General features: G+C 39.6%; 1 protein-coding gene across 14 annotated transcripts in view; it reads left to right on the top strand.

The window, feature by feature from the left end:
• pcbp3 (poly(rC) binding protein 3) overlaps positions 1 to 13896 on the top strand; it is a 77047-nt gene that overhangs the window by 51139 nt on the left and 12012 nt on the right. For 10 of the 14 annotated variants that reach the window (XM_040027616.1, XM_040027619.1, XM_040027615.1 and 7 more), the window contains 7 exons: positions 2173 to 2332; positions 6085 to 6108; positions 6194 to 6226; positions 6419 to 6550; positions 7186 to 7317; positions 9382 to 9510; positions 10924 to 10998. In XM_040027616.1, coding sequence (XP_039883550.1) covers positions 2258 to 2332; positions 6085 to 6108; positions 6194 to 6226; positions 6419 to 6550; positions 7186 to 7317; positions 9382 to 9510; positions 10924 to 10998 — 600 coding nt within the window. In that variant the 5' untranslated portion in view covers positions 2173 to 2257. The remainder of the gene's footprint in view (positions 1 to 2172; positions 2333 to 6084; positions 6109 to 6193; positions 6227 to 6418; positions 6551 to 7185; positions 7318 to 9381; positions 9511 to 10923; positions 10999 to 13896) is intronic. The other 4 variants (XM_040027618.1, XM_040027617.1, XM_040027614.1 and 1 more) reach the window with 1 other exon arrangement.

The raw sequence follows: 13896 nt of genomic DNA, 5'->3' as shown, positions 1-13896 counted from the left end.
TATATTCCTGTCTCATGTCTGTGCCTACCAATCATCCCTCAGCCCTTTGTTTAAAAGCAGTAAAGTTTAGGGATGAGTGTTTTCTCGTGGGAAACACAACACATCTGATTGTTTCAGCGGGTTCTAAGCTAGACATATTTTTGGTTCGTGGATGTGATCACTTCAAGGTCCACAGTCTTACTGCTTCTTCTTGTAATCAACTAAACTTTTACCTTTGAACCAAATAAAGCTCAATTTAAGCCTAGGTGGCTAGTCTGACCCGCAGATGTGGGCCTGTTCATTGCACTGACATCAGGGCTTCCTGGTGACCAGACAAACCGCTCTTTGTGGCTGACTGTATGTGTGGGGTTACTTTCATGCTGCAGAATGAATTTAGAACCAATCTTATGCCTTCCTGGTGATGCAGAGTGATAGACAGGAATCTGCATTTAAAGTTGTCCCCGGCAGGTATATTTAAGTTGACCTCTAAAATGTCACTTATATATATCCAGTGTGGATATCAGTATCTGTGGGTTTTGCCCTCACTTCAGTGCAGTTAGCATGATTTATATTCCTTTTCTCACAATACTCAAACCAACCTCACTAACCAAAATGGGTGGGGAGGGCTGCTGTGCTAATTTTTATATATCTCCTCTTCATCTTTGTTTTCATAGGATAATATTGTTCCATTTTCTTATATGAGCACAAAAAGTAAACAGTAGCCTAAGGTTGTGTCTGGCTGGAAATTAGAAGCTGTAGCCAAATGAGTCTCCACAAGCAGCAGAAAATAGAGATTGGGGAAGAATCCCCTGGGGCTGCTTGATAAAAATTTAAACCTCAAACTTGCAGGTAATGATAACAGCAGTAACTCAACAGGGTGGGTGATTACATCAGATTGCAAACTGTATCTACAGAAGACTTAATATTGACATTTGGATGGTATTGTCTGAGTGAAATGACAATAGCCAAAGGGTTACAGAGCACCACACTAACCACGGGACAGTAGGAAATGTGAAACAGACTGGATTCAGGCTCTGCATCACATCACACATGATATATTGACATTCGTGTAACAAAGGTCATTCTAAACTTGGCAACAGTACAGAAACTTTTCCTTTACTCATTAAAGATTTCTTTGTTATAGGCTTTACATAGACTTAACCAGAACACCAAGTCATTTCTTATAACTTTTTAAAACACAAAAAGCAGCTATGACTTTTTGGCACAGCCATCCAAGCATACAGACTGGTCTGTTTGCCTTTGCCTTAACAGCAAAGGCAGAGGAGAGCAAAGTAATTTGACTAACTGTAATAAGGGCACAGGAGGAAGACTTTAATGTCTGAGTCAGAGGAAAAAGCTTTTTAGCAGTGAAGACTTGGAGGATTCTGCAAGTCATCGTGCTGCACCTTCAAGGCAACATTACATATATACAGATAAGGCATTCCTGTAGTCCATGTATACATTTATTCACCTAGTTTCATCTCAATGGCACGGTCCTCCGTCACAAATGTTGCAAATTATTTTATTCCTGTATTGGTCAGTCTGGTATTTCCAGTATATTCCTAGATAGTTCGTGAATAAGAGCTCAGAAGAATTTTCTCTCTCTCTTCTGATCTGGCCTGCAATTAAAAACAAAACAAGTGATTGCTTTGTTTTTGCATTTGAATTTTTAACAGAGCAAATAGACGGGGAAAAAAAGTACCCAGGGGGGAGCTGAATGTGATTACATTCGGTTATCTCTCGATCTTCTCAACACAATTACGTGTCATTCATGAAAGAAATATTGAGCAGGCAGCTCATAAATGTGTTGCTTAGCCACGCTGTAGTCGACTGGGCTCTGCACTTTGGATTTTTAGCCTAAAGTCATCACTTATTTTTAATTTAGGCATTTGTGGTTAATATACCCCAGAAAACAAGTGTGTTATTTGGTGCTGTAGATATGAGGAGTGTGCAGTGTCACAAACTAATGAACCACTGAACATTAGTTAAAATCGCTGAAAGCTTTATGTTGTGTCAAAGCAGTCTGTAGATTAATGGCTTTAGAAACTATTTTATGTGTCATACAGCAGAAATATGATTCAGTTACCACATCTTCTTATAATAATTTAATGCAACTGGAGCCGACGTTGATATCATCTGCTGGTTGTGAACACACCGACTGTGTTCGCTTATGTGTGATGTTGTGTTTTGTAGGTGACCGGCTGGCTGGAATACCACCGCACTCCTTCTCCTTCTGAGGACATCCTACTGCTGGACCACCAGTTTTTCCTCCCCCAGCATGGAGCCCACAAAAGTCCAGTCAGAGGGTGGCCTCAATGTCACCCTGACCATCCGCCTCCTCATGCATGGAAAAGTAAGTGAGCACAGTGATTGAGTGAGTGCTATATTGACTGTTAGGAAGCCTGAAAAGTGAGAGACATGCAGAGGGATTTATTTCTTCATTTCAAGAGCCTTTCAGTGATGAATCAGGTGCCAGTTTTACATGGTCTCTCTTCTTAAACCTTTCATCAGATTTTAATGAAGTTGTATTCAGATAAATTGGAATTGTACAAATTGTGCAATGAAATTAACTTTCGAATCGTTTCTCTGTTTGTCCTTTTAACCTCAACTCTGACCTTAGATTTGACCGTCCTAGTAGCAGGACATCTGTAAATTAAAAAATTTAATTATATGTCACAACCTGCTGTAATTCATAGGACTTGCATCATAGTGGTGCCTTAAATTTTAAATAATTAAATTAAGTAAGTTGGTTCGTGGAGACATCTGTAGACGTATACCAAAACATCTATATGTCACAATATTCAGGATAGTTGATGAAAAAGAGAGAAATTACAAAATATTTTTAATTGTTTACCACACTTAGTTCCACTTTACTGTCAAGGTGTGTGCTGCGGCAGGCAGGATGTAGGACCCAAACGCAGGACTTGTACATGGAATGAGAAAACTTTCCACAAAAATAAATTTCACAACAAACCAAATCCTCAAATAAGAAAACTAAACTGGACTCTAGAAAATAAGAAACAAACCACGGACTGAGAACTAGAATTTCTTCAGGACCACAAAGGCAGAAACAGCACGATGAGGGTACAACACAACAAAGAGCAAATGGAACACAGGGCTTAAATGCACAGTCAAGACAACGAGAGGATGGGGAACAGGTGGGAACACATCTGGGACAAACGAGACATAACAAGACGAATGAAGCAAAGCAGAGTACATTGGCAAAGGACACAGACTGTCAAAGTAAAACAGGAAGCATGACACAGAGATACAGACTTGACACTGAGACATAGAAACATGACAGACTCTGGAACAGCGGGAACATGAAGCACAGAGACAAAAGTAACAAGACGTGGGACACAGGGAAGACATAAAGACAGAAAACTAAGACTAAGCATATAACACACAGAGAACAGAAACAGAACAGAAACCTAGAAACCAGGAACTGTAAATATAATACAAAACAGAAAACCATCATTCAAAGAGTATAACTTAACCCAAAAAACACAAACACTGGATCACCAGACCCAGTGCCTCGACATTTACTATTAGTTCTTTGTGACTAATATTCTCCATAAAGTACCAACAACAGCACAAAAATAAACAATTGTAGCCCGCAGACAAGCGGTTCCATATACTGTTGATACTGCTAACATGTAGACGTGGGTTTAAAAAACTCCTACTAAACTCCGCCTACTAACCAACAGGGGCTAAAAAAAATCCTGCTAACGTGAACTACTGAAAGCCACCAAATGGTAAACAAAAAAAAAAGTAGAGAACTATTGTATATTAGCATCCTGAAGGCCTAGGGGTTGAGGTATTGAGTAGCATCAACATTCAAGTCCAGATAGCCATCTTTGTTGTTTGTAATTACCAGTCTCCTTCCTCCCTCAGTTCCGTCCATCCATCTACTTGTCTAATAAAGGCCCAAAGTGCTTGAAAAATGACTGGTGGGCATTGAGTTTGAAAGATGCTTAGGAAGTGCCAATAAAATCTGCAATTTGTCCCATTATGGAAACCGTTAGAGCCAACAATAGCTTTGCTTTGACAACAGTCTAGATCAGCTTGAATGAAAGTACAACAGCAGCATATGCTGTTTCCACTTACTGTACACAGCATTAACTCATATTATGTAAGATCAACAAAATAAGCTAATGGCAGCAGATGTATTTTGCCTTCCCACACCAAAGTCCAGCTTTGCTCTACTTTTACCTTTCTTTACTGTGGGGTTATGTAAGCAAGCTTCACTGAGGTTCAAAGGCCTTTGGAGACTTCAGGCCTTTAAGACTGAAAATCTCCTGCTGTGTGTTTCTCTGCTGCTGACTCAGCTCAGCGTGTTCTTGTTCGCCCTTAGTATTTTCAGATTTCCCAGGGCATGGTGTATAATGTATTAATGGGCACCAACTTTTTAGCAGTTCTTATTTTTTTAGACACATGTGTACCATCCTCAGTCCTTTCTACTCTTTAAGTGGCCATCAGAATTAGTTTGTGTTCACCTGGTTTTATAAAGAATGCCGTATTATCATGGCTCTTGCTTTCCATCCCCCACCTCTTGTGCTTTACTTTGTAAATAATATCTGTATGCAACGACCATTACTTTCTTGTCAGTGTAGAGTTTGTAAAAAAGCAGATTTCTTCTTGTCTAGAACTGTATGAACGTTACATAACAGCAGCTCAGTTCCAAGTTCGCTTCAAGCTAGGCAGCTAGAAAACCCGCAGCACACATGCGTAGCTGATAATGCTGGTAGATTCTGCAGGACAAAGAATGAAGCTCACATCTTCTCCTTGCCTGGTGTGCCAAGCAGCCTGTGAATGGCCGTGCAGGTCAGCCTGCATGACTGCTCATGTAATCGCTTTAAAAGCCAGTGACCCTGTGACTGTTGGAATAACCCCACATCCTGGCAGGGACATAACCACAGCAGCCACAAGGGAGGATTTTGGCAGGATTACCCACGTCCTTTCTCCACAGCAGTGAAGCCCTCAAATTGAGAAACCATTGGGTTACATTGGGTATTGGAGCATTTTCATCATTATCTATTGAGGGCAGGCAACCCTCCAGCATCCTGTTACACTTTCAAATGACTTTTTTCCCCTTTTGTGATGCCCAGAAAATAGTTTTTGGTAGGCTCATCTCTGTGTCCCTGAAGCTGGAGTGGAGTGGCACAGGTGCCATTCTCCTTTCTCCCTCTGAGAAGAAGTTTATATGAGTATAAGTCATTCAAGAAGCTTGCACCTCAGCCATGTTTGCAATTCCAGGCGATTATTACGAGATAACGTGACCAAACACACATCTAAAAGAATTGGAAGAGACATCAAATGTATTTCAGTTGTTAGTGGGACAATATAGGAAGACAGATAAAGAATCACCCCTCAAATATGATTAAAAAAAGGCTTTGATGATGAGCAGGTGACTTAGCCTGAAAATATGGTTTAAACCTTTTTTCCCCTGCAGGTTATACTTGTATTAAATGTAGGAAAAGTTCCACTTCATTACAACCACATGAATGAATACAATTGTAATTTGATTTACTTTAAGAAGAAAAAACAATATAGTTAATGAAACAGGGCTGGACGGGTAATCTACTGCACTTCTGGGACAATGAGTCAATGCAACGGCCCTACAAGCACAGACAGCAGCTCATTGGTTCATTTGGTTTAGAGCTGGCACTGACCATTACAACTGAAACTTGTTATGTTTATGAGTATATTGTCAGAAAGTTAGTTTTGGAGTGTAATTTAATGTAGCACTTGATAAATATAAATGATTCTTATAGGGTAGAACCTGGCGCTGTGAACTGCAACTGCCTGCAGCTTTAACGTCACAGTAGACGTAACCCTCACACTTTCTGAGGAGAGGTCGGGGAGTGTTGACGCTTGCAGCCAGCGCTGCCTCTGTGCCCTTTACCAGCTGCGCCACACCAAACCCATAAAGAGTGATTCAACAAGCATGGAAAGTCTGACCCTGAACATGCCTGTCTTCATGTCTTGGCACAGTTTTTACACCCTGTTCAGTGAAAACAGAAGCAAACAATTAAAAAGTACACATTTAAACAAATAAATGTGTTTATTTTCTTCACTTTTTCTTGTTGTGTTTTCATGTTACAGGAGGTTGGAAGTATAATTGGAAAGGTATGTATTTTCATCAGATTACTCATTTTCATGATTATGGAAAGATTCTGATTCACTTTGATGTACAAATGTACTTTTTTTTCAGAAAGGAGAAACAGTAAAAAAGATGCGAGAAGAGGTGAGTTTGAATATAGAAAAAATTAGCAAAAATATTTATTACCCTCCCGCCCATCGCACCCCCCCAGCAAGTCACTAAAGATCACAATGAAATACCAGGCGAAGTTAACTTTGTAATGCATGATTCAAATTTGCTCAGGATCTGTTTGAATAATTAAGGTTTCTTATCACCGCCACTGAAAATGAAAAGTAGTTGCTGGTCTTCCAGAGTGGAGCGCGAATCAATATTTCTGAGGGCAACTGTCCAGAGAGGATTGTTACCATCACCGGACCAACGGACACCATCTTCAAGGCTTTTGCTATGATCGCCTACAAATTTGAAGAGGTATGATCAGTCTGTACACAATCAAAATGTACTCATTTTGTATTTCAATTCACCTTTTGCTCCTGTGGTAGTTCCAGACATTCAGCTTTCTTTATGTACACACAGTTTTCCTGCAAGCGTGGATTTCTCACTTTGAGATAAAGATCTGTCTGCAAACACAATCTCAGTGTTTGTATTTAGATAAAACCAAGCCAGACTCATATACGTACATATATACAGTACACCTGCAAAGGGAACCTGTATCACTGAACAGTATGAGGTGAATTTTCAGCTATCTTTCTGCTGATGTTGTCTTTGATATGTCTCCTCTTGCTGGTCCTGTGTAAGTACTGTGACTGGAACTTGTAAGAGGAGACTGACTGCTGAGTTCTCGGTGATCTGTGTAAAATGTGCCGTGCCAATAGGCTGGGTGTTTACAGGAGGGCGCATTCAGCGAGCGGAGGAGATGAAAATACTCAAGGAAAATTTAAAACAAGTGTGTTTTTGCAGGTCATTTTGCACCACCTTTGAAGTCTGGAAATTTATTTGGACATTCATTACCGAGACAGTTAACATCACGAATGTCTCGGTGTCACATCAAGAAAACATTACCCTTACAAGATAAAATACTTGCTACTTTTGTTGTTGTTTTCCAGGACATAATCAATTCCATGAGCAACAGTCCAGCAACCAGCAAGCCTCCTGTCACCTTAAGGCTTGTTGTGCCAGCCAGCCAGTGTGGCTCCCTCATAGGGAAAGGAGGCTCCAAAATCAAAGAAATGAGAGAGGTGTGTGAAACATTTTTAATAATGTTTATCCTGTTTTTTAAAGACAAACAGAACATTCACAGACAAATAGTTTTATTTTACGAGCTTACATTCTTCATGAGTAAATAAATATTAGATATTTGAAAATTAATGAATAGTTTAACTAAACTGTGTCATTTTTCCTAAATAATTAACTGTAGGCTTGTTTTTACTTGATTATGTGTTACTTAATAAATTATTAATGAAATATCTGGAACGTTCAGCAGCAGTTATGACCCTGCAGCCACAGGACATTTAGCGAGTGCAGTTTTTTTTTTTTTTTAAATCAGGACAACATTTCAGGCCTTAATGCTAGAAAGCCTCAGAAGAGGAGATACAGTATGACAGGCAGCTGAGCAGGACTCAAAGTTTGGATGATGCCATCTTGCGGTATATACCTTCACAAGGCCATCATAGCACCATCTGCACAGTATCGCTATAAAAATTTGTTAAGACATGTCACTAAACCAGAAAATTGCCCACCCCCTGTTGCTGGTGCTTGAGGCAAAGTCAGTGCATTTTGTATTCTGGGTGGCAGGAACATTTATTTCAAAATTTGATGCGAAGCAGTCCGATAATTGTTGCGCTACTTCAGTCTGGATCAAAGTGTTGGACCGACCAAATACCACTGCTATCGCTAGAGCCACACTGCTAGTGTGTCTAAAAAATAAGTAAATAATAAATAAAATATCAACAAACCTTTAAAAATGCCAGGTGACAGTACAGGGAAGCATATGACATTTGCTGTTAACTCATTTGAATTGTCTGTGTGCTATACAGTTCCCTATGTACAAGCCAGACGTTTTGTGCAGGTCTAACTTTTAACTGTGTGTTTAATGGATTCTCTATTGCATTACAAAAACTGTCACGAGTCTTTAGATACAAAACTAATGTGATTTTAAACTCAGACATCTTAATTGTGCTGTGGCTCGTCTGCTCTGTCTGAGCAGCAGGATTTTAATTACATTCAACTGCCGTAGTGACACTCCTCAGTTTATCCACTGTTTGAAAAAGCATTGTTTTAGCGCCTCTCCCTGCTTTTAAGCAAAATTTCTTCTGATTGGCTTCCTTAAAAATCAGGTGGGCGGGGCTTCTGTGCTCACAGCCAGGCTATTTTAGGGACTTCTGCTCGCTGAGACGTCTTACATATCAAAGAATGGAAAACACTGAAAAACTGTGAAGCCTGAGCTTTTGACCCACAGGAAACTTTGATCCTACTCTTTGATCCAGTGATTGATACTCAGATTAGTTTATATATGACAAAAAAAGCTATTATAAAAGTTTGAACCATTTTATGTATTTTACAGTTTTGCAAGTGCAAGTGTCATTAATTCACAGTCAGTATCATGAACACTAGCATTTAATAGCATATCAAAGCTACATTCCCAGTCATGATTTTATAGGTGGGTAGATTACAGCTGTTGTACATAAAGTTATCCCTGTACAGATTTGTGTTAGAAATAATTTGTGGCGAGAGATGTAAATTTTAACATCCAATTATCCAAAAATAGCAACTTTTTTGGCAGTGGTTTTAAAAGTGGTGCAATTAGAGATAATTATGAATAGCTGGTGGACACTAATGGTGAGCAGTGCATCCAAAAAGTCTCCGAAATGCATCAGCTGTAGTCTATGCTTGTTTCCCAGTGACGTAGCAGACACTACACAGTGGCTGAATGAGTGAGTGGGTGAAGTGTGGGAGGATGCATCATTATTGTCTTTTTGATGGAAGCTGAAAAAAAGAAGACGTCGAGACAAAATACAGCCATGAAGGCAACATGTTTTGACCCCAGGTGGATATGTGGCAATTGAAGGCAATAGTAAAGGACAAGCTAAACATCCAAATTGCCATGGTGCTCTTATAGAGGCTGAAACGGAGTCTATCATTCAGCCTGCACCTTGAGTACTTGAAGTACCTTTCAATTTTAATTTCCCTGCCAAAGTAAGTGCCTGTACTCTTGAGAGAAATGCAAAGCACAGCCTGAATGTGTTACAAATGAATTTCTGTCAACATCATCAAGCCCCTCAGAGTCCCTTCCTCTGCTCCAGTCCACAGGGGCCCAGGTCCAGGTAGCAGGCGACATGCTGCCCAACTCCACAGAACGTGCAGTGACAATCTCTGGGACCCCAGAAGCCATCATCCAGTGTGTCAGACAGATCTGTGTGGTTATGCTGGAGGTAAAGTATGTACAGATTTAGCAAAACGACTCTAGTTTAAGTGCCAATATGACTTACTATACAGTCTCAGAGAAATGTATTGAACAGACAGAGTGTGCGTCGCATTGCACTTCTGGCTAGGCCTATAGCGTGCCTCTTTAAGAATTTATATTTAGTGCTTGTGCTTGTAAAGCACATTTTCTAAGAAATAGATTTTTGAATGGTCAGAACCACCTGGCAATTGTTGTCCATAAATGTCAACTTGACAGGCAACCGGCTCGTGCTATTAAGGTGCCGAGAAGGGTCTACATGCGTACATTTTCTATTATGCTGAAAGTGAGAAATTGTGTGCAGCATAGCAAAACAGACTGCAATTTAAATCATTCTGATGCAATTTAGAGGGAGAAATCTGTAATTATCGATCATTTTTGTGCATTAGTATCCAACTGAACTGTCACGGAAAGAGTAACACCATTACTTTGTCTGGATATTGTATCTGAAGTGGATACTCCTGCTGCTGCAGCACAGCAGCTACAGTGGAAATTTGATTAAGCCCTTTCCCCCGTCTTGAATAGTCTTGTTGCTGATGCACGGCATGAATCAATAACTTGGTGTCATTATAGTAAGTTCGCAAACTGGAAATCCCCTTCCTTCTCATTCCTCATGGCTCAGAAAAAATAAGGTGATGCATTTACACAGCAGTGCTTGAAGACTAAAGACATTTTCTTTGTGAAAACTATAACGTTTCTCTCAGCAAGACACTTTATTGCCTCAGAATAATTCCTCTGCTTTTCTGCAGTAAAGCACTTTGGAAAATATGATTATATATGTGAATTGATAAGTGGGTGGATGCTATCCCGCTTCATATGCATTACACTGCACACAGTGATACACCAAGTCAAAAAATATTACAGTATTTTACAGAACTGTTCACTCTCTGTTTTTTTTCTTTTCTAGGTTTTATTAACAACAAAAAAAGAGCACATCATTACCACTAAATATACACATTAAATAAGAAGCTACAACCACCATTTAGCTAGTGTAGCTTAGCATAACAACTCTAAAGACGGGGAACAAAAGCTAACAAGAGGTAACAAAACAGAAACTAGCATCACCTTGTAGCCACTTTTGCCAAAATAATGGAGTTTACTTGCTATATGTGGGACTAGGTTTTGGGAAAATTTCCTTGGTACAATAATGAACTGATTTTAATATTTTCACTTAGCATGCTCTGTTACCTTCAGACAAATTGTGGCAAGCATCCTGCTCAGCTAATTGGCTACTTTAGCTTTATAATTTGCTCATCTTTAAACTAGTTTCCGTTCATTGTTGAGTAAAAAAAAAGTAAAACAATTCTTGTGCAGATGTGAGTTTGACGCACTTACATTTGCAATTATCCTGCTTTAGACTAACTCTGACTTTCCTGTCTCCTAGTCCCCACCAAAAGGTGCCACTATCCCTTACCGCCCAAAGCCCACCTCCACCCCTGTCATTTTTTCTGGTGGCCAGGTAAGTGCTGAACTAGCTTTAGCGTGTTAGTTTTTGCCTACAGCCAACTTGAGGCTTTTGCTGCAGCATCAGCATCACTGCCTCTTTAGTGCAAGCTTCTGTTAACTTTTATTCGCACCCTTGCAATTTCTGCAACTCTGTCTCCTAAAAATAAATTTTATATAAGACTAAACTATATTATTTAGCAGATTTAGGTGCAGCATATTAGCTGGTTGTATCGTATTTTTTAAATGACATTTAGAAACTTGTAAGGATGTGGTTGGGGTGAATGACTGATGTACAAATTGTTCAATTTTCACGTTTTAGGCTGGAATAAATGGAAAGCAGTAGATGAGAGAGCACTTCTTAAATGTAATTAAACCTACTGTGTCATAAGACACAATGAAGTACTTTTATATTGATCAACTACTACTGTGTGAAACTACCTAATAATTGTTCCTTTTGCATAGAAAAGAGAGAAATTGGTTCTGACAAGGATGATTGTCACAAAAATTACAGCTTTAGTTGTTTTATATTGGGGGAGTGGCTTCAGTAAAAATAGAAGTTTTATTCCTGTAGTAATTTCTATCTGGTTGCTTGGCTTTTGTAGCAGTAGGAACCTCTCTGTCAGAACTAGCACTGTTACCATGAAATGCATGTGGCTTATATTTGACTGACTTATATTTAAACGATCTTGCATTTGTGCAAATGATAAATGCTCAATTTTATTAGTTTGATTAGGTGAAAGCAGGCTGGGGTGTTTAGAATCAGAATCAGAAAGGGTTTTATTGCCAAATGTTGAGCAGGTTTACAACATTAGGAAATTGCTGCGGTACTTCGTGCAAAAATACTGTTATATAACGCTTAAATAGACATAAAAATAAGAATTAAAACAAGCCTTACTGGCTACTAAGGGGCCTAAAGTGTGCCAGAAATGTCCTCCGCACCATTATACCACGAACAGCAAAAGAAGTGTTGATACAGTGCAGGATGGAACCATGTTTCCATTTTGCTAATCTCAAATTCTGACCCCACCAACTGAAAGTCAAAGCAGAAATCTGGACTTGTTAAGCCCAGCAATGTTTTCCCAATCTTATGTTGTTCGGTTTTGATAAATCTATGTGAATTGTAGCCTCGGCTTCCTGTTTTTTAGTTGACAGGAATGGCACGCTGTCTGCTGCTGTAACCCATCTGCTTTAAGGTTCATGCTATGTATTCAGAGATGATCCTCTCCATACCTTGGTTGTTACAAGTAGTTATTTAAGCTACTGTGACTTTACTGTTAACTTTAAAGTAATCTGGCCAGTCTTTTCTCCTCCATTTTCACTCATCTAACTGCTGCTCTCTGGATACTTTCTCTTTTTTGGACTCTGGAAACCCTTAGAGATAGTTCTGTGGGAAAGCCCTAGCCAATCAGCAGTTTCTGAAATACTCAGACCAGCCTGCCTGGCACCAACAACCATTCCACATTCAGATTCACTGGTCTTGACCATGTCTACGTGCCTAAGTGCATTGAGTTGTTGCCATGTGAATTTTCCGATTTAATATATGTATTAACAAGCAGCTGGTGTACCTAACAGGTGTACCTAAAAAAAGTGGCTGGTGAGTGCATTTTGGCTGGACAGTCATTGTTGTTTGAGTGCACCGGATAGTGAAAGAGGGAAGCAGGGACAGTAGCAGAACCATAATGTGTGAATCAGTAACAATGGCATTAATGTCAACAAGAATGCTGGGTGCATACTAATGTCTGTCCAGCCATATCCATAAGTTAATTGCAGATTTGGACTAAAAGCTGTTGAATGGATTTGAAAACTTAGCAAACAAGAGATACGCTGGAGGAACAGAGCACATAAGAACTTGTAATGACTCCAATTTTCCTTTTGTCTGGGAATAATCATCATCACTGGGTGTTAAATGGAAACCCCCCCCCCACATCTGAAGCCTTTAGAAAACAACTTACACGGGTCTGATTTAGAAAAAAACAAAACAAAAAAAACGTGCACAGACAGAAATGCAAAAACATCTGTCCAAAATAAGGTAATTCAGTTGACTAATATGCTATGTTTAACGTTAGTATATACATACACAGTCTAGACTGGGATTTGAATGATTACTCACCTGAGACCGAGGCAGCTATTTTGTTTATACAGTTGAATCCATGAATTAAAGATGAAACAGGAGAACCAAAAATGAGGAGTCATAAAGCAGCACTAAGTTGCATTGGCAGCCATCAGCAAATGCGCTTTATGGACATTATGAAACATTTTCTGCCAGTCATCGGATATATTTTATTGTATTTTTGGACTTCCAAGACTCGGATGTCATTGCACTTCATCTACATATAATAAGCCTTTTCTGATACTGCTTTGAATATGCTAACACTTAAGTGGATCATCAATTAATGTTAGTTAATGTCATTGCTAATGATGCATAAGATTAAGTGAATCATCACTTTCATGTCATTACCACTAAATGGTAAATAAATGGTAAATGGCCTGTATTTGTATAGCGCTTTTACTAGTCCCGCCTAGGGACCCCAAAGCGCTTTACACACCCAGTCATCCACCCATTCACACACACATTCACACACTGGTGGAGGCAAGCTACAGTTGTAGCCACAGCTGCCCTGGGGCAGACTGACAGAAGCGAGGCTGCATTATCGCGCCATTGGCCCTTCTGGCCAACATCAGTAGGCGGTAGGTGAAGTTGTCTTGCCCAAGGACACAACGACCGAGACTGTCCGAGCCGGGGCTTGAACCGGCAACCTTCCGGTTACAAGGCGAACTCCCACTTCGCCCCACTAGAAACACATACCAAAATTTATAATCAGTATTATATGTAATATATACATTATATATAGTACATAGACAGATAATAAGGAAAAGGAATATTCAGTTGTGGTCAGAGGTTTACATATAT

The sequence above is a fragment of the Simochromis diagramma genome, unplaced genomic scaffold (assembly GCF_900408965.1).
Source record: "Simochromis diagramma unplaced genomic scaffold, fSimDia1.1 OVJJ01000343.1, whole genome shotgun sequence".
NCBI classification, from domain to species: Eukaryota; Metazoa; Chordata; class Actinopteri; order Cichliformes; family Cichlidae; genus Simochromis; species Simochromis diagramma.
Note: the sequence above shows the minus strand (reverse complement) of the source record. Positions and strands in the feature narration are given on the sequence as shown.